The sequence below is a fragment of the Carcharodon carcharias genome, chromosome 5 (genome assembly GCF_017639515.1).
Source record: "Carcharodon carcharias isolate sCarCar2 chromosome 5, sCarCar2.pri, whole genome shotgun sequence".
Lineage (NCBI taxonomy): Eukaryota > Metazoa > Chordata > Chondrichthyes > Lamniformes > Lamnidae > Carcharodon > Carcharodon carcharias.
Genome location: NC_054471.1, coordinates 159411842 through 159432802, shown reverse-complemented (window position 1 = coordinate 159432802; position 20961 = coordinate 159411842). Strand labels below are relative to the sequence as shown.

General features: G+C 43.9%; 1 protein-coding gene across 1 annotated transcript; it reads right to left on the bottom strand.

Moving 5' to 3' along the window:
• Nucleotides 1-339: 339 nt before the first annotated feature.
• On the bottom strand, nt 340-16458 carry fam89a (family with sequence similarity 89 member A). The gene is made up of 2 exons (XM_041188866.1): nt 16027-16458; nt 340-3152 (listed from the first exon to the last, which is right to left on the bottom strand). Exons 1-2 carry the CDS (start codon nt 16282-16284, stop codon nt 2868-2870), a joined length of 543 nt encoding a protein of 180 aa, XP_041044800.1. The 5' UTR covers nt 16285-16458; the 3' UTR covers nt 340-2867.
• Nucleotides 16459-20961: the final 4503 nt, after the last annotated feature.

Sequence of the window (20961 nt, the reverse complement as noted above, 5' to 3'; positions counted from 1 at the left end):
TGAGCATCTCATTAGAGAATACAGGTACTCAATGTTTAATCAAACCATTCATTTCCAAGGACTCTCTAATGAGCACTGGGCAATTGTCACAAAATGTCCTCAATTTGACCTATTGATGACAGAACTATGGACAATATTATTCCATAGAGATGAGATATGGCATGCACTGAATTATGTGCAATGATCCTGTACCTTATGACACAAGCGGCAACTGTTGAAGGGGTGGAGGTGTTTACTGATTCTGCAGAACCAGAACACACCCATCAAATTGTCCAAGCAGTCCAAGGAATGCGCACACACATAATCACATCCAAAAAGTATCAGAGCCAAGAGCAAATATTCTGTTAGCAGTTATTTAGCTTTATTATCCCTTAGGAAAACATGCTTTTTTCGCATTTGGTCACTACACACTAGAAAATAAAGAATTTAAAATAAAATTCACACCAAAACTTCAAAAAATGAATGAAATGCATTTAAAAGTGTGTATGGAACCTTCAAGCTGGGCATCTAAAAATACTTTGTTTCTTCACTAACAGATGTAATGATATATGGTTCTTCCCAGGTACGTTTGAACCATTATAAACTGGAGCACCTTACACTGCATGCAGATCTGTGTCTCACATATAATCTACAATTGCAGCAAAAGAAACTAATGTTTTAAGAGCTGACATTTAGAAATACATGTGCAAAAGGACAAAAAACAGTTTTATATTAAAAGTTTTATATTAAATGTCTCAGCTACTTTCTCTGGTTATATTTTTCAGCAATGGCAAATTGGAAGACTTGTTGATTTTGCAGTCTTTTGATTACAATATAAAATATGTGTTAGCTAAAGTTTTAAAATTATGCCACAATATCTAAATCAACTAGCTGATTGGACAGATGGCTAGACCAGACAGCGTACAAGTGTTAACATCCTTTTAACACATTCTAATGTTCAGTTCTGTGATCAAATGATGTTACATTTCCCTGCAATGCTCTAAAATCCTAGTTACTCCCACTGGGATGGTGCACTGATACCCAGTCTGAACACCTGGTACAGGACAATCACAGAGCTTGAAATGTAGGTGCAAAGCCAGAAAAAGGCCTGTGCAAAAGATCTCAAACTGTATTTCTATACTCTTATAAAAGTGACCAAAACATTTAAATACAAGTGTTCAATTAGAATTTTGCACCAAAAACTTTTATAAATTAGAAATAATGTTCAAAAAAATACAGCTGTATTGACAGTTCAAGATTGCGAACCTCAGATACAAAAATCAGTAATTACAAAGAGATTATTAAACCATGGAAAAATTAAATCAAATGCATTCTCATAAGAGTTCTGTACAGTTAAGAAATTGCACTTTTATTTTGAAAGTGCTAGCTGCACATTTATCTTTCATGTACAGTATCATAAAACCAATTTAATTCAGAGATTATAAAAGCAATTGATCTCCCCAGTGAAGCTCATTTACTTCTGCTGGGTTTTAATTGTGAATCATTTTCCTTTTTCACAAAACCTCAGCAAGAAGAGTTTATAAAAATAAATAAATAAAATTCATAATGAATGCTACATATGACTGGGGGATTAGTTCCTGCCAACAATTCAAGTAGAGTGTTACATTTAGATGAAGGGATTTGGTTCTCTCCCATTTAACACACTAAAGAGGCTCAAAATTGATGCAATTTATTCTGCAATAAAATACTGTTGTTAAGATAATAAATTCAAATCACACTCCTTTATTCATCTCATAATTACCTCAGGGTCAATCCAATCATCTTTAAATTATTTGCTGATAGCAGAGTAATGTTTTAAATCAATTAGATTTTTGTGGTACTGAGATACCATTCCAAACTATATTTGCTAGTTCCCAAGAATATTTCTACAGGAGATGTATACCTCCTAGACCTCTTCTAGTCCACACATCATTTACATTAGATCAGGTAATGTAAAAATCAACTTTTCTGGAGCAAGGCAGGCAGACCAGAGCTATCAGCCATTAATATGAAATTCTCAATTTAATAACAGTCAAAGAAGCTTTTACTTCAAGCCATTTGCCTAATTAAATACACTATATTTTCATAACAACTTAACCATTTTTCAGTTTATTTGAGTCGAGATTGCTGGACAGCTGTTTGAACAGGGAGCATAGGAATGTCTAACATGCGGACTTGCATCAAACTCTTAGCCAATAGCATTTTATAGTCAGCACAAAGTATTTACACTTGGCTGGTGTTGGTCTTTCACTCTGGTGTAACGTTAGAAGGTTCAATTCTATCCTTCACTGTGATTTTGCTCATCCCACAAATGGAATTGTAAATAGGGCAAAAATGTAGGTTACATTCAGTTTATTGAAGTCAATTTTATAAAATCGCTTAAAAAGTCCTCAGCCCTTAACATGGTAGTCACAGTGTTTTACTTGGATGATGCCTACAGAATTCTCATTTGTTTACCAACTTCAAGACCAAGTTCACCATTGTTTCTTTGATTGCTGAGTATACCAGCGTGGCCCGACAAACACTAGTTTAAGCATATAAAAAGTTTGGACATGACCCAGTCCTACAGAAATTTTAAATACCTGCTATGGAGTCTGCAAAAAAATTAATTAATGCCTGGCTGAAAAAAAACTGACTCTTTCAAAAAAATTGCATTTTTAAGTACCAAGCTGATTAAAGGATTCTTCAACTTGGGGTGTTTAAAACCCCAAATGACAACTTATAAGTTAATTAGCTTAATGAAATCTGGTTACTAAAACATTACTGTCTCTCTTCCTATCCACCCCACCACCTTTCTCCCCAAAGCTGACCCTCGATCGAATCAGTTTTAAAATCTACAACAGCACAATGTCAGAAACAGTGTGAAGGTCAAAGCTGTAGAACATCTACTATATAGTGATATGAAAGGAATCCTGCATCCACTGGTCTCGGGAATTGAGAGTTTTAGGCACTGCAAGATTTGTTTCCAATTTGTCAGCCTTCCCATTTTCGACAACACTTTGTTCCTGGAAATATTCCTCTTCTTCGTCAAAGTATCCATTTTCCAATCCATAGGAGCAATCCGAATTAGCTGCAGCTGACAAGTCCTGGCATGTTCCTTTATATTCCTGAATGGATTCATAGAGAGACCACAGCTGACACAGCAATGACATATCCAACTGGCGCAGGCCAACCTGTTTTTGTTTGAAGGGAATAAAAGGCAGAACCTTTAAACCAGCGACACTACAACTTGCATTCATTGATGTATCACAACCACTAAAATTCCATACCAGCTAAAAAGGAAATTCAAAAAATAGTGGATGCATGCATGCAGTGTGTGATTTGTCCACAAGAAATTTATATCTACCGAGGCATAGTTTCAATTTTAAGTGAAGTGAAGCTAAAGTTTGAGAGGTGCATTATTTGGCAGAAAACTACTGGGACATAGTTAGGGCAGATCCAGACTGTTTGGTCAACAGCATTACCAACCTAAATAAATCATCACTTTTCTAAACGATTAGGGGCCAAAAATTCACCGCCGTTCCAACACACTCCCACCCTAAGTGTGGAAAGAGCGTGAAGGAAAGGCCAAGAATGAGACTGGATCACTGACATTCACATCAGTTTCTGCAGATCTCTAAATGCCTAGCACACAAATGAGCAATATAGTAATTGAATTTCAGTGCCAGTGTGATGCTACCTATGTAAGCCACATGTCCCAAAGACTGAGATATCGTAACAAACAGCATGACCCTTCTGCTGTTGGCAAAGGGCAAGGTACAGACCATACCCAACCAGCCTGTGTTTGCAAAATTCAAAAGAGTGTCCAACATTAGATGTGATTCCGCAATTGGACAACATTTGTTAAACAATCCTCAGTGTGCCAAGAATTACGCTGACAACCAATTTAAGATCGTCAGTCGAGCTTGCAGTATGCTGCATTTGCATGTACTTATATTAATATACAGGGCCCTGTTCCTTACAAACAGAAAGAACATGTACACACATTGCGCCTGTTTCAGCTCAACAAAATAAGTGACCGCCATTCTCTGGTTCATTCCTCAGGGCAATGCCTTGACCAGAGTCAAGCTATCTAGTTTAAATTTCAAACAATACTTGACAGTTGAAGGCAAAATACTGTGGATGCTGGAAATCTGAAATAAAAACAAAATGCTGGAAAAACTCAGCAAGTCTGGCAGCATCCGTGGAGAGACAAACAGAGTTTCTGAAGTTTTTGAAGAAGAGTCATATGGACTCGAAATGTTAATTGTTTCTCTCTCCACAGATTCTGCCAGATCTGCTGAATTTTTCCAGCATTTTCTGTTTCTATAAATGCTTGACAGTTAACTGTCAGTCACCATCAATTGGTGCATTCTCCATGACAATGCCTCTACCAATCAGAGTCCACTTGCCAACCAATGAGCACTCTCTTTTCATGCAGTATAAATTGTTGTTCCCTTTACATTTGGTATTCTTGCAAATTGTCCTTCCTGATGAGTGCAGACAGCACCATCACCATCCCTGGGTATGTCCTGTCCCATTGGCAATGCAGGCCCAGCAGAGTTGGTGGCTCAGTGGTACACAGTTGGAGGCAGTTGCCCTGGGGGTCCTCAACATCAACTCCGGACCCCAGGAAGTCTCATGGCATCAGGTCAAACATCGGCAAGAAAACCTCCTGCTGATTACCACATACCACTCACCCACAGTGGATGAATCAGTACTGCTCTATGCTGAACACCACTTGAAGAAGCACCGAGGGTGGCAAGGCCGCAGAATGCACTCTGGGTGGGGGACTTCAATTTCAATCACCAAGAGTGGCTTGGTGGCACCACTACTGACTGAACTGGTCGAATCCCAAAGGATATAGCTGCTAGACTGGGTCACCTGGATGCAGGTGGTGAGAGAACGAACAAGAAGAAAGAACACACTTCACCTCGTCCTCACCATCCTGCCTGCTGCAGATGCATCTGTCCATGGCAGTATCAGTAGGAGTGACCACTGCACAGACCTTGTGGAGACGAAGTCCCACCTTCACATTGAAAATATCCTCCATCGTGTTCTGTGGCACTATTACCGTGCTAAATGGGATAGATTTTGAACAGATCTAGCAACTCAAGACTGGGCATCCATGAGACGCTGTGGGCTGTCAGCAGCAGAATTGTACTCAACTACAATCTGTAACCTCATGGCCGAGCATCTCTCCCACTCTATCATTACCACCAAGCAAGGGGATCAACCCTGGTTCAATGAAGATTGGAGGGGGGCATGCCGGGAGCAGCACCACGCATAACTAAGTGTGAGTGGTCAACCTGGTGAAGCTACAACACAGGACTACTTCCGTGCCAAACAGCAGAAGTAGCAAGTGATCGACAGAGCTAAGCAATTTCACAACCAATGGATTAGATCTAAGCTCTGCAGCCCTGCCATACCCAGCCATGAATGGTGGTGGACAATTAAACAAATCACTGGAGGTGGCAGACCATAAATAACCCCATCCTCGATGATGGGGGAGCCCAGCACGCCAGTGCAAAAGATAAGGCCGAAGCATTTGCTACAATTTTCAGCCGGAAATGCCTAGTGGATAATCCAACTCAGCCTCCACCAGAGGTCCCCAGCATCACAGATACCAGTGGAGGGGGGCATGCCAGGAGCAACACCACGCATAACTAAGTGTGAGTGGTCAACCTGGTGAAGCTACAACACAGGACTGCTTCCGTGCCAAACAGCAGAAGTAGCAAGTGATCGACAGAGCTAAGCAATTTCACAACCAACGGATTAGATCTAAGCTCTGCAGCCCTGCCATACCCAGCCATGAATGGTGGTGGACGATTAAACAAATCACTGGAGGTGGCGGACCATAAATAACCCCATCCTTGATGATAATCTTTTAAATGAAAACCAAATCAACAAAATTGGGATAAATCAGGCACAGCCCCTAATTAAGGTCAGCTGTAAAACCAAGAACAAAGTTTAAAGGAAACTTACAAACTTTAAATCAAAATGTGATTAAAGGGGTCAACAAAACACCCCAGTCCCCACGGTGTCCACCGAGCACGGAAGGCCTCGAGAGTGCCAGCAGACACCGCGTGCTCCTTCTCCAGGGACATCCGGCAGCGAACGTAGCCACGGAAGAGGGACAAACAATAGGGCGGGACTCCCCCGTCGATCGCCCGCTGCCTGGACCTGTTAATGGCCACCCATCCTTGATGATGGGGGAGCCCAGCACGTCAGTGCAAAAGATAAGGCTGAAGCATTTGCTACAATTTTCAGCCAGAAATGCCTAGTGGATAATCCATCTCAGCCTCCACCAGAGGTCCCCAGCATCACAGATACCAGTCTTTAGCCAATTTAATTCACTCAACATGATATCAAAAAAGAGCTGAAGGCACTGGATACTGCAAAGGTTGACAATATTTTAGCAACAGTACTGAAGACTTGTGTTCCAGAACTTGCCACGCCCCTAGCCAAGCAGTTCCAGTAAAGCTACAACACTGGCATCTACACGGCAATGTGGAGAATTGTTCAGGTTTGTCCTGTACCAAAAAAACAGGACAAATCCAACCCGGCCAATTACCGCCCCATCAGTCTACTTTCGATCATCAGTAAAGTGATGAAAGGAGTCATCAACAGTACTATCAAACGGCACTTGCTTAGCAATAACCTGCTCACTGACGCTCAGTTTGGGTTCCGCCAGGGCAACTCAGCTTCTGACCTCATTGTAGCCTTGGTTCAAACATGGACAAAGAGCTGAGATCCAGAGGTGAGATAAGGGTGACCCCTGACATCAAGGCACCATTTGACCAAGTGTGGCATCAAGGAGTGCTAGCAAAACTGGGGTCAATGGCAATCGGGGGAAAACCCTCCACTGGTTGGAGTCATACCTAGCACAAAGGAAGATGGTTGTGCTTGTTGGAGGTCAGTCATCTCAGCTCCAGGACATTGCTACAGGGGTTCCTCAGGGTAGTGTCCTAGGCCCAACCATCTTCAGCTGCTTAATCAATGACCTTCCTTCCATCAGAAGGTCAGACGTGGTGATGTTTGCTGATGATTGCACAATGTTCAGCACCATTTGCAACTCCTCAGATATTGAAAGAGTCCATGTCCAAATGCAGCAAGACCTGGACAACATCCAGGCTTGGACTGACAAGTGCCAGACAATGACCATCTCCAACAAGAGAGTATCCAACCATCACCCCTTGACTTTCAAAGACATTACCATTGCTGAGTCCACCACTATCAACATCCTGGAGGTTACCATTTACCAGAAACTGAACTGGACTAGCCATATAAATATGGTGGCTACAAGAGCAGGTCAGAGGCTAGCAATCCTGCAGTGAATAAGTCACCTCCTGGCTCACCAAAGCCTGTGCACCATTTACAAGGCACAAGTCAGGAGTGTGATGGAATACTCCCCACTTGCCTGGATGAGTGCAGCTCCAACAACACTCAAGAAGCTCAACACCATCCAGGACAAAGAAGCACACTTGATCAGCACCCCATCCACAAACATTTACTCCCTCCACCATTGACGCACAGAGGCAGCAGTGTCTACCATCTACAAGATGCACTGCAGAAACACACCAAGGCTCCTTAGAAAGCACCTTCCAAACCCACGACCACTACCATATAGATGGACAAGGGCAGCAGATAGATGGGAACACCATCACCTGGAAGTTCCCCTCCAAGTCATTCATCATCCTGACTTGGAAATATATCACCATTCCTTCACTGTCGCTGGGTCAAAATCCTGGAACTCCCTCCCTAACAGCACCTACGCCACATGGACTACAGTGGTTCAAGACAACAGCTTATCACCACCTTCTCAAGGGAAACTGGGATGGTCAATAAATCGCTGACCTAGCCAGCGAAACCCACCCGCATCCTTTGAATGAATAAATGAAAATGAAAAGCTTCAACAAAAAAATTTCTTTTTCAGCAATACTCAAGTTCTGTACCACCAAATGACTATATTTCATTACATTAAAGATGTAGCGTAAATATCAGTTGCTGTTGTTAGGCTTGTTGTAAAAACAGAAATTGAAGAGTCAAAGGTAAGTGGGAAGTGTTCAGTGGGTGTTCAGTAGGAAGTGGGTGACTTCTTCACCTTGCCTTTCCTCATCCAACTTCTTCCAGCCTTACAATCACCCTAAAACAGAACTCATGTTCCTTACTCGACTCCTGTGCATTCTCCAATCTTTTCCCAGGGGCCTTCTCCTGGCCAGAACTGACTCCCTAGAATTCCCTCGTAAAGTGACTCCACCTTATTTTCTACCTTAAAATTCAAATCCACAACCAAGCTTTCAATCACCTCACCTAATGTCTCTTCCTTCGCTCAGCATCGGATTTCTTCATGGTCTGTGAAATAACCATGGTTATTTTTCTAAACTAAAGGCCCTATATGAATGCAAACTGTAGCTTTGCCTGGCCCAAATTAACAGAGCAGAAAATTTAAGCAAAAAAAGCAAATCAGTATATGAGGAATTTTTAGATGTGAGATAACTAGAGTACAAAAGCTTTATTTCTAGAAGGTGTAAACTTTAGAGCTCTGTGGACAAAGAAAGTTAAAAATTAAAACTTAAGGGAAAATGATAAAACTAGGACCAGCAATACAAAAATAATTAAGAGTAACATGGAAAATCTAGTGGGGAGGTGAAGACATTAGAAGGGCTAAAATGGAACACCCTCTGGAAATAAAGCTTTGTACTCTAGCCATCTCACATTTAAAAATTCCTCCTATGCTGATTTGCTGTTGAACTTTTCTGGTCAATTAATTTGGGCCAGACAGAGGTACAAGCTAATAGAGAACACAAAAGCAAATAGTAACAGTTTCAATACAAGAAGTATACAACGTAAATATTGTTCAGGGTATTTTAGGATCACTCAAGAATTAAGGAATAGTGTATTAAATACCTGGCATCAGATTTTACATGATGGTACAAGTTAAAACATAGGTCTACTAGAGGAAGATATGGAACAATTGGCACAGGAAATTGTAGGAAGTGTTAGTTCTAAAAATAAGTTAGTGGAACTCGAGATGGAGAAGTCGTTAGGGCCTGACAAGGTGCACCTTGGGCTGCTGAGAGAAATCAGTTAAAAAGGAGATACAGTCTCTTGATCATAATTTATTAATCTTCCTTGTAAATACAAAATGCAAGAGCACTGAAGTGTAGCCAATCAGGAAAGAAAAGGTTACAAACTTTACACATTGTTTTACTGGAGTGACCAGCACCGCCACACTAATGTCATATGTCCAAGGTGGGCTAACTTGGGGATTTAACATTAATATCCATTGGTGATCTGAATTGGATACTCATGTTTTTCACAAATCTCTACTTGACTTTTCAATTGTTTTTAAAGCTGGCTGAGAAAACACTAAAATGAGCCCAGTATCAAAATTGAGCTGCTTTATTTCAAAGCACATGAACATAGAGAGCACCAGGAAAATTACAATTAATACAGCTTTATGTAATGCAAAAATAATAACATCCTATGCTTTCAGAAGAGTGTTTATCCATACCCATTAACAAACCTTTCCAAAAGTGGCATAATTATCACAGGCATAACAAGTCAGAAAGTCAGTCGGGGAAACTTGTGTTTTAGCAGTTAACAGAAAATGCTGGAAAAGCTCAGCAGGTCTGGTAACATCTCTGGAGAAAGAAACAGTTAACATTGAGTTTGTATGACTTCTTCAGAGCTAAAATAGAAATATGATGGATTTTATACTATTTAAGAGGGGCTGGAGCAGGTGGAACAAGATAGAAGGTGAGGGATAGGTGAAAGCTAAGCAAAGATTGATAAAGTTTTGTCATGGACACAAGACAAAGGGAGTGTTAATGGTAGTGGTGAAGAATAAAGAAGGTGCTGATAGGAGCATAAAGGTAAGATAACAGAAGGTGTTAATAGCAGAAGGGTCAGTACTCTGTAAAAGCAAAACAAAAACAAGTGACAAGATGGCCCTGTGGGGGGAAGGGTTTTGGGGGGGAAAGGATAAAAAAAAATCAATAAAAGAATAAAACAAAATTTATTTTTTAAAAAGTTAGATTAAAAAGGGGGGATCAAGAGGGAGGAGAGAGTTCATTGTCTTAAGTTGTTGAACTCAATGTTAAGACTGGAAGGCTGTAAGGTGGCTAATCAGAAGATGAGGTGCTGTTCCTCCAGTTTTTGTTGGGCTTCACTGGAACATTGCAGCAGGCCAAGGATATACACGTGGACGTGAGAGCAGATGGTGTGTAGAAATGGCAAGCAACAGGAAGGTCTGGGTCCTGCTTGTGGACTGAGTGAAGATGTTCCACAAAGCGGTCACCCAGTCTGTGTTTAGTCTCCCCAATGTAGAGGAGGCCACAGTGAGAGCAGTGAATACAGTAGACCAAATTGAAGGAGGTGCAAGTGAAGCACTGCTTCACCTGAGAGGAGTGTTTGGGGCCTTGGATGATGAGGACGGAGGAGGTAAAGGGGCAGATGTTGCACCTTCTGCGATTGCATGAGATAGGGATGAGGAGTTGGGGATGGTGGAGGAATGGACCAGGGTGTCATGGAAGGAACAGTCCCTATTTTGTGGTGGTGGTGGTGGTGGTGGTGGTGGTGGTGGTTGGGGGGGGGGGGGGGCGGGATATGTTTGATGCTAGCATCATGCTTGAGTTGGTGGAAATGGCGGAGGATGATCCTTTGGATGCGGAGGCTGGTGGGGTGAAAAGTGAGGACAAGGGGGACCCTATTATGGTTCCGGGAGGGAGGGGAAGGGGTGAGGGCAGAAGTGTGGGAGATGGGTCGGATACAGTTGAGGGTCCCGTCAACCACAGTGGCGGGGAAACCTTGGTTAAGGAAAAAGGAAGACATGTCAGAGGCACTGTTTTGGAAGGTGGCATCATCAGAACAGATGTGACGGAGGTGGAGGAGCTGAGAGAATGGGACGGAGTCCTCACAGTAAGCAGGGTGTGAGAAGCTGTAGTCGAGGTAGCTAGCTGTGGGAGTCAGTGGGCTTGTAATGAATATGGTGGACAGTCTATCACCAGAATTAGAGACAGAGAGGTCAAGGAAGGGAAGGGAAGTGTTCAGAGATGGTCCATGTGAAGGTGGAAATTGGAAGCAAAAATCAATTCATTTTTCCAGGTCCAGACAAGAGCGTGAAGAGGCACTGATGTGGGAGGGCACCCGAGTAGGACTGGAACAAGGAATGTTCCACATATCCCACACAAAAAAAAGGGCATAACTGGGGCCCATGCGGGTGCCCATTGACACAACTTTTATTTGGGGGAAGTGGGCAAGTTAAAGGAGAAATTGTTCAGTGAGAGGACAAGTTCAGCCAGGCGGAGGAATGGTGGTGGATGGGGATTGTTCAGGCCTCTGTTCAAGGAAGAAGCAGAAAGCCCTCAGACTATCCTGGTGGGGATGGAGGTAAAGAGGGTACATGGTGAAGAGGCGGTGGTTAGGGCCAAGAAACTGGAAATTGTTGATATGATATCGGGCATCAGAGGAATCACGAATGTCAAGATAGAAAGAAATTTGTGGGATTGCAATAGGCTGAGATGATGGGTCTACCAGGATTGTCCTGTTTGTGAATTTTGGGGAGGAGGTAGAAGTGGGCTGTGCGGGGTTGGGAGACAATGACATTGGAAGCTGTGGAGGGAAGATCTCCAAAGGAGGTCAGTGACAGCCCTGGAAACAATGGCTTGATGTTCAGTGGTGGGGCCATGGTCCAGGGGAAGGTGGGAAGAAGTGTCTGAGAGTTGGCACTCAACCTCTGCAAGGTAGAGGTCTTGTCGACAGCTTTGATAACAAAGTCAGGGTTTGACCTGTGGGAACAGAGTGCAGCAAGTTCAGAAGGAGACAGGTTGGAGGGGCAAGAGAAGCAGAGAAATTAAGACAGCCGATGTCACACCGACAGTTCTCAATGAAAAGATCAAGAGCAGGTAAGAGGCCAGAGGGAGGGGTCCAGGCAGAGGGAGAATACTGAAGGTGGGTGAAAGGATCCGTTGAAGGGTTCCTGCCCAAATAAGTAAGCACGGAGACAAAAGCAACGGAAAAGGAGTTCAACATCGTGCCAAGCCCAAGATTCATTGATGTGAGGACATAAGGAGATGAAATGGATGAGTACAGAATGTTCAGAATCAGAGAGGGGCAGGTCGGAGGGTATGGTGAGTACACAGTAAGGGGTGGGATTAGAAGAAGGGATGGGGTCAGAGGGACCAGAAAGGGTGGAGAGTCCTGGATGGGCCTTGTTATCTGTAAGTTGTTGGAGCTCGCATTCCTTAACACCTGAAAGGAAGAGAAAAAGTTTCTTGTTAAGGCGTTGGGTGAGACGAAGAATAAAATGAAACTGGGGACAAGGACAGCTTTGAGATAGGATGAGTCATTGCTGCTAGAGAGAGAGAGAGAGGTCGAGTGTGTACATATGGTGACACATGGCACTGAGAGTGGATCTCAGGATGTAGCGAGAACAGCAGTCCGAGGAACATTGTATGTCCCAGAGATACCTGTAATCCTGGGTGGATTCAAAACATGAGGGATGGAACTGTAGTTGGAATCGACATGGGTTAAGTCGAAGACAGTCGATGAGTAAGGAAATATGGCTGTGAAAGTGAGTTTTGGTAAACACCTTGTTAAAAACCAGGAGGGAAATGGAAACCAATGAAGGAGAATAGGGAGAAAGAGACAAACGGAAATGAAAGATTCTACTGACAGAAGCAATAACCCAATTCCCAGTAAGACTGCAATCAGTAGGGATTAGGGTGCTAATCTACCAAGAGGAGCCTACTGTCTATTACATGAGAAGTCTGTATTGAATAAGTAGTCAAAATAAAAATGTTTGCTTTGCCTGTTTAATCCTTCCATAAACTGGTTCTTAAAACAGATGTAGAAAAACTGGTTGTATTTACTGGTTTAATAATTCAGTGTAGTATGAGCGTCTGGCATGAATCAATGTAACATATCAAAAACGTGCACTTATAATGATGGCTTTAACAAGACACTTCACAATTAGGTGCAAGGAAACAGATGGCAAAGTAGGAAAGGGGAGCAGAGTCCAAAAGCTTGGTCAAAGAGGGGGATTTTTGAGGAGGTTTACAATAAAACTGGTGAGATTAAGAGGCTGAGCTCCAGATAGTAGCACTGAAGCAACTCAAGGCAGTGCAATGAAATGTGGAGCCAAGGTATAGAAGATTAAAGAAATGGAACATTCAGGAGGGGATACAAAGCTGGAGTGGATTGCAGGGAAAAGCTGTGACAAGGCTGTGGAGGGACTTGTAGACAAGAACTTTATATTTATTACATAGTGGAAATCACAAACATAAACACAAATGTGGGGGCAACAATGTAATACCAATGTATCATGGCTCTCTGGACAAACAGGTTACTGTTTGCTAAGGGAATATTATTCCATATCATTTTATGCATTAGGTCATGCTTTGGCTTAGAGCCCAAGGGAACTAACTGTTCGCTGCTTATGAGAAATGCATCTGGCGAAGAGCCTGAAAGGCACCAGGGACCAGCGGTTCGTCCTTGTTTCTATGTCAGAGACAGCGGGAATGACTTGAGATGATGTCAAGCAATATCTCTTTGGGAAAGGTTGGGGTGGGGTGAAGAAGAAAAAAACAAGTAACAATCTTAGAATATATTTGCATTTTCACAGGTGCAAACAATTTGGCATTGGTCAATGTCAGTAGAATACTTTCCCCAAAGTGACAACAATGAATGAAATTTACCCTAAAAGGAACCCCATCAACAAATGAAAATCTTTTAAAAAAATTTAGTATTAATGATTAAATAAATTACAAGGTAAGAATTAGGTTAGACGTTAGGCAATTCTTTTCCCAGCAGACAGCAGACCTATGGAACCAATTGGCCGCTTGCATGGCAAGTGCCAATTTACTGTATCCCTTCGATAAAGAACTGGACCGGAAATCACACCATACAAGAAATATTAATTATTTTTCTCTCACCACAGATGCTGCTTGACCTGAGTATTTTCCAGCAATGCGTTTTAATTTCATATTTCCAGCATTATTTGTATTTTCTTCTATACAAAATAAACACCCTAAATAATATGTCATGGTCAACGTGATAGAGAATTTCGATTACCTAAAGGGATAGGGAAATGTACATCAGATTTTCCTTTTTTTTGTAAAAAGGCCTCAAATTGCTAAACTGGTATTATGCCTCTTCCATTAAACTACATGACCGGGGGTTGGAGCGGGGTTGGGGGGGGTGGGGGGGAATAATGGCAAAGGAATCACAACCATATCAAACAGGCTACTTGGACATGAACTTTTCTCTGTGCAAGTTTTTTGTATGCCCTTAGACACTACAGTTCCACCACCACCTAAGCTCACATATCCAACTAACAACTCAGTTTAGGTAACAGCTGTTTCAATTTGTAACACACACCCAATTCACCAGCATATTAATTAGAGGCCCCAGTGTTGCCTGGAAGATCACCCAATAAACAGCTCCCCTCCCAATGTGTCAGGCATGCAGATGTCATGCACTCCTCCCTCCCTAGCATCTGACAGGATACTTAGATATTTTGCTCATCCCTAGTGCAACAGGGCATCCCAATAATGTGCCCTCTCCAGTGTCTGACAATGCATTGTGCCGCTCCCCATTATCTGATAGTGCACCCAGATATTGTGCCCTTCCCTCAGTGTGTACCCCAATGTTGTGCCCACTCCCATTTGACAAGACTCCAATATTGTGCCCACTCCCCAGTTTGACAGCAGACCCCAATTGTGCCCACTCCCTAGTTTGACAGCAGACCCCAATATTGTGCCCAATACGCAGTATGACAGATGCCAATATTGTGCCTCCCTCCCTGAGTTTCTGACAGCAGACCCCAATATTGTGCCCACTCCCCAGTTGGACAGCAGACCCCAATATTGTGCCCACTCCCCAGTTGGACAGCAGACCCCAATATTGTGCCCACTCCCCAGTTGGACAGCAGACCCCAATTGTGCCCACTCCCCAGTTCGACAGCAGACCCCAATATTGTGCCCACTCCCCAGTATGACAGCAGACCCCAATATTGTGCCCTCTCCCCAGTATGACAGCAGACCCCAATATTGTGTCCACTCCCCAGTATGACAGCAGACCCCAATATTGTGCCCACTCCCCAGTATGACAGCAGACCCCAATATTGTGCCCACTCCCCAGTATGACAGCAGACCCCAATATTGTGCCCACACCCCAGTATGACAGCAGACCCCAATATTGTGCCCACACCCGTTAGACAGCAGACCCCAATATTGTGCCCAATACGCAGTATTACATGCCAATATTGTGCCTCCCTCCCTCAGTTTCTGACAGCAGAATATTGTGCCCACACCCCAGTATGACAGCAGACCCCAATATTGTGCCCACTCCCCAGTATGACAGCAGACCCCAATATTGTGTCCACTCCCCAGTATGACAGCAGACCCCAATATTGTGCCCACTCCCCAGTATGACAGCAGACCCCAATATTGTGCCCACACCCCAGTATGACAGCAGACCCCAATATTGTGCCCACACCCGTTAGACAGCAGACCCCAATATTGTGCCCACACCCCAGTTAGACAGCAGACCCCAATATTGTGCCCACACCCCAGTATGACAGCAGACCCCAATATTGTGCCCACACCCCAGTTAGACAGCAGAGCCCAATATTGTGCCCACACCCGTTAGACAGCAGACCCCAATATTGTGCCCACTCCCCAGTTAGACAGCAGACCCCAATATTGTGCCCACTCCCCAGTTAGACAGCAGACCCCAATATTGTGCCCACTCCCCAGTTAGACAGCAGATCCCAATAATGTGCCCACACCCCAGTATGACAACAGCCCCCAATATTGTGCCCACACCCCAGTTGGACAGCAGACCCCAATATTGTGCCCACACCCCAACTGGACAGCAGACCCCAATATTGTGCCCACTTCCCAGTTGGACAGCAGACCCCAATATTGTGCCCACTCCCCAGTTGGACAGCAGACCCCAATATTGTGCCCACTCCCCAGTTAGACAGGAGACCCCAATATTGCACCTCCCCCCGCCCCCAGTGTCTGATGATGTGCCGTTACCCTCCCACAGTTGCACACTCACCATCTCTTTCCGGAGCAGGGCCAACGCAGCATCCAGGTTAGCCGGTTTGTTGGGCCGGTTGCTGTGGCGGCTGCTGGCGGTGCGGGCCCGGCTCAGGTCCTCCTGGATCATGCACCGCTTGGCGTACACCCGCTCCATGTCGCGCCACGAGCCGCCGCTCGAGTTCAGCAGCCCGCTCAGGCTCTTGGGCAGCGGCGGCAGGCCCTCTAGGCACGTCGTGTTCGGCACCGAGCCGCCATTCACCAGCTTCCCAGCCATGTCAACTGCTCGCCGAGGCGGCTACGGATGGGAGAGGGGTCAGGGAAGGGATGGTCCCACTCCCTCTAACAGGGGAACGGGGCGGCGCTCACACCCTGCGCACGCGCGGCCTGAGCAGCAGCCGTTAAACCCGCATTCAAACGGCTCGCGCAATTAACCGCCTCCCCTTCCAAGCGTCACGTCAGCCGTTCCGTTTCAGCCAGAAATCCCTCCTACTCCCTTCCCTGGTTGGACACTTTTACACCGCCAGGCTTTCGGATCGCCATTATGATTGGTCCCAGTGGTTGCCAATCGAACAGGCGATGTCACAACGCCGCCGCGCACTGTCAGAGGGGCGGGTTCTTTGCGATGTTAGGTGAAGGGTGGCGGCTGTCCTTGTCTTGCTGGAATGGTCGTTTCAACATTCCTACTGGTCGCCGATGCAAAATATAGGCGATTCAATGCACTCACCCCGGGCTCAGATCTCAAAGCAAAGGGCGCCAAGATCAGCTGTGCCATTTTCCGGCCATTAAAATTAATTCATATATAACCACTAACCGTGGTGATCGACTACTTTTTAAAGGGCAGATTTAGCGGTGTTATCAATATTCAGTTTTATCTTTAACCCCGATGTTCAACCGTGCGTTGTTCATAGAGCGACACAGACTGAGGGTGATGGCAACAAAAAGACTTGCATTTATATAGCGCCTTGCACAACATTAGGATGTCTCAAAGCACTTTACAAATCCATTGAAGGACACGCTGGTACTGTAGAACAGATGAGATGAAACTTTTTCACTCAGTGGGTCATGAATCTTTGGAACTCTTCCTGAAAAGGTGTTGGAACCAGAGTCTTTGAATATTTTTAAGGCAGAGAGGGTGATAGGTTATTGGTGGTAGGTGGGATGCAGATTTCAGGCTACTATCAGAGCAGCCGTGATCTTATGAAATGGCAGAGCAGGCTCGAGGGGCTGAATGGCCTACTTTTGATCCTTGCTCATATAATAGTGGCATGGAATCATTTATGCCCACATAAGAGGGCAGATAGGGCCTTGTTTTAAAGTCACATCTAAAAGATGGCACCTCAGTTGGAGTGCTTTATAATGGGATGTGGGGGTTGCTGGCTAGGCCACATTTGTTGCCCATCCCTAATTGCCCTTGAGAAGGTGGTGGTGAGCTGTGTTCTTGAACCGCTGCAGTCCATATGGTGTAGGTACACCCACAGTGCTGTTAGGGAGGGAGTTCCAGGATTTTGATCCAACGACAGTGAAGGAACAGCAATATAGTTCCAAGTCAGGAGGAGTGTGGCTTGGAGGGGAACTTGCGGGTGGTGGTGTTCCCATGTATCTGCTGCCCTTGTCCTTCTAGATGGTCGAGGTCGTAGATTTGGAAGGTGCTGTCTAAAGAGGTCTTGGTGTGTTGCTGCAATGTATCTTGTAGATGGTATACACTTGCCACTGTGTATCGATGGCAGGGGGATTGAATGGTGGATGGGATGCCAATCAAGATGGCTGTTTTGTCCTGGATGGCGTTGAAATTCTTGAGTGTTATTGGAGCTGCACTCATCCAGGCTAGTGGAGAGTATTTCATCACACTCCTGACTTAGGAACATAGGACTTAGGAGCAGGAGTAGGCCATTCAGCCCTTCAATAAGATCATGGCTGATCTGGCTATGGTCTCAACTCCACTTGGCCATCTGCACTCCCATGGCCCTTGACTTAATTGTTTATCAAAAACCTGTCTAACTCTGCCATGAATAAATTCAGTGACCCAGTCTCCACTGGTTTTTGGGGAACAGAATTACACATACTAAGGATCCTTTGAGAGAAAAAAATACTCATCTCCATCTTAAACAGTAGGCTTCTTATTCTTAAACTGTGTCCCCTGGTTCTAGTCTCTCCCACAAGTGGAAAGATCCTTTCGGTATCGACCCTATCAAATCCCCTCAAGATCTTACATATTTCGATAAGGTCACCTTTCATTCTTCTAAACTTCAATGGGTATAAGCCCAACCTGTTCAATATTTCTCCCCAAGATAAGCCCCTCATCGCAGGAACGAGTCAAGTGAACCTTTTCTGTACTGCATGTGAAGCAATTATATCTTTTTTTCAAACAAGGAGATCAAAACTGCACATAGTATTCCATAAGTGGTCTTACCAAGGCCCTGTTCAACTGCAGTGAAACTTCCCTACTTTTATATTCCATACCCCTTGCAATAAATACCAGTGTTAATGTCATGGATAAGAAAGTGGTCATCTCCGGTAGGGGTTGGGATCCACTGATTGAGTTCATCATCCTGATATGCTAAGAGAGCCCTTGGAGCCATAGAAAAAAAAGTACTATGCCTTTGCAAGAGCTACTATGGATCCCTCTGAATTCCTCTCGACTTCTCAGTCTTCTGCTACTCAACTGGTCTTTCCTGATCTTTTCATTCCTTGAATTTTTGACTCATTTATGTGTCAAAATGTTATCTTTTATACCTCTCAACATAAAATCTTTTTATATATATTGGCCAACTAGAGTAATATACATTGAGAAGGAATTCCCTTATTTGGCAACAAATATCATGGGCAAATTGTGAAACCCGTATAATTGGTAAATTCTTAACTACTTAAGAAAGACAGATTTGCTCATAAACTACAAAACTGTTTACTTTGCCATGCCATAAAGACCTGTAGTAAGATGATCCAGAGAAGCTTTGGGGTCCCCAACTCTATTTATGAAGATCCCTTCACTTAGTCTGGCTTTAATAACAATGGGGACAGGACAAGCTAAAGGACCATCACTGAAGGCATTTTTGTCATGTCAGCAAACAAGCATTAATTTTTGACAAACCTGAATGCGCATCGTTTTAGTCACTAATCAGAACGAGATGCTGACTGGGAAAGATTCTTTTGCTGACAGTGCACAATTCTGTGTGGAATTAACCAGGATCCTTAGCATTATCTCATTTAGTTTTCCAAGGTTCGTCTTTTTAGAGTCCTTTTTCAACTGATTTCCTGTAAGGACACCCCCTATCTGAGGTGTTCAAAAGAAGATGATGGCCAACCCAAGGATGTCAAGCAGTTTAGGCTGCACAATAGATTCTTGTGCCAAACTGTTCATATTGCATTTCTGCACCAGCAACAAAAGTGCAATGTAACACTTTGGCAAATGATTAATGCATGTTGAAACAGCATGTCCAATCACAGTATGTCAGATTTTCAGGGGCGTTGCATGAAACGAGGTGTGCCAGGGTGGTCAACAGTCAGTGGACCCTGAATACCCAGTTTTATAAAGCTGACCCTTACCATAACTGGGACACCTTCCTGGCAATGATCAGGGGAACTGCCTTTGCACTGTATGTGCAAATGGATTGGTTTTTAAAATGTTATATGCAGAACTGTGTCATCTGCTTTAACAATATTTGCAGCTAACATATAGCACAGTGACAGTTGCCTGAAGCTAGGTTGCATCACCTAGCAGGGAAGCTGTAATGCTAATATTGGAGTGCCACAAAGGTTGTCCTGACACTTAACCACCTCATGCAACATGACCCCTTCTTTAGTAGCCATCACACAGGGCAAGGGAATTTGACAATTGCCTGTAGACTCATCTAGCATTTGAGTTTCATTTCACTTCATGTTTGCTTGTCGCATTTTAGTTGCCTTCCTTTCTGTCTTAGTTGCTAATGGGCTGATCCTGTCCTGAAGCTGTCATGCAGTTGTAATTGTAGTATCTGGGTGTTCAGGGCTGTAAGGGTTAGTGTGGGACTGGGGAAACAGTACCGCCCACATTATGATGTAAAGAGTCTCAAGGGAGTAGTAGAGTGTAGTAGTGAAACTGGTAGGAATGAAGATAGCACCTAGTCAGGACTGTATCCTGTATATATGTATATAGTTATGTTTTATTAATAATCAGTTATTGTTCAACCATACAAGCCTCTAGATCTCTTCATGAGCCAACATACAACCGTACAACAGGTGGCAACAGGTGAATGCCCAAAATCATTAAGAGTGAAGAAGTAAAAAAAAACTGCAGCCTGACCTGAGAGAAGTGCACCTAACTTGAAGACCTCAAATACACAATTAAAGATTGCCTAAGAAGCTCCATTACAGGCATTGAGGCCAAGGGGCAGAAGAAAGATGCACTCTGCAGCGTAAGGGGATTCCACCAGAGCACGTGAAGGTCCATTGCGAGCTCTGTTAGAAAGCAGAGACAAAAGACCAAGCCAGATCACAAAAGGATGAGCACACTCCAAAAAAAAGGCTGAAATAAGCTTTTAAATTTGGTGCAGTAATCAGGCAGTACTGACAGACTGATTGCTTTAACAACCATGAAGAATGCTGCAGCCTGAATCCAGAGTCGGTGCCATAATATGTGGCAATCACATGCAAACAAAAAGTTAAATGAAAGAGAAGTCAGAACAAAAAATTAACTTCAATTCAATTCTCCAAGCTTTAGAAACCAGCTAACTGTCCAAAATGATATTCTGCAGAATTGTTGAAGTTTAAAAAGGCTCTGTAACTGCGGTGGGAGCTCACCAAATATCAACAAGCATTGGAAGAAAAAGAAACAATTACTGCCGTGTCATTTTTTAAAAAATGTATTCCCCATGCTGAAAACAGCCATGGCTGGCAAATCGACCCTGCCGGAACAATTAGGGCAAATGGAAGGGCCTGACCAGGCGCAAAATTAGCCATTATGGAGCAAAGGATT

Coding starts and splice junctions, on each gene's coding strand:
- fam89a (XM_041188866.1), bottom strand. CDS start 16,284: ATGGCTGGGAAGCTGGTGAATGGCGGCTCGGTGCCGAACACGACGTGC. Junction 3,153..16,026: donor CCCTGCTCCGGAAAGAGATG/GTGAGTGTGCAA, acceptor AAACAAAAACAG/GTTGGCCTGCGCCAGTTGGA.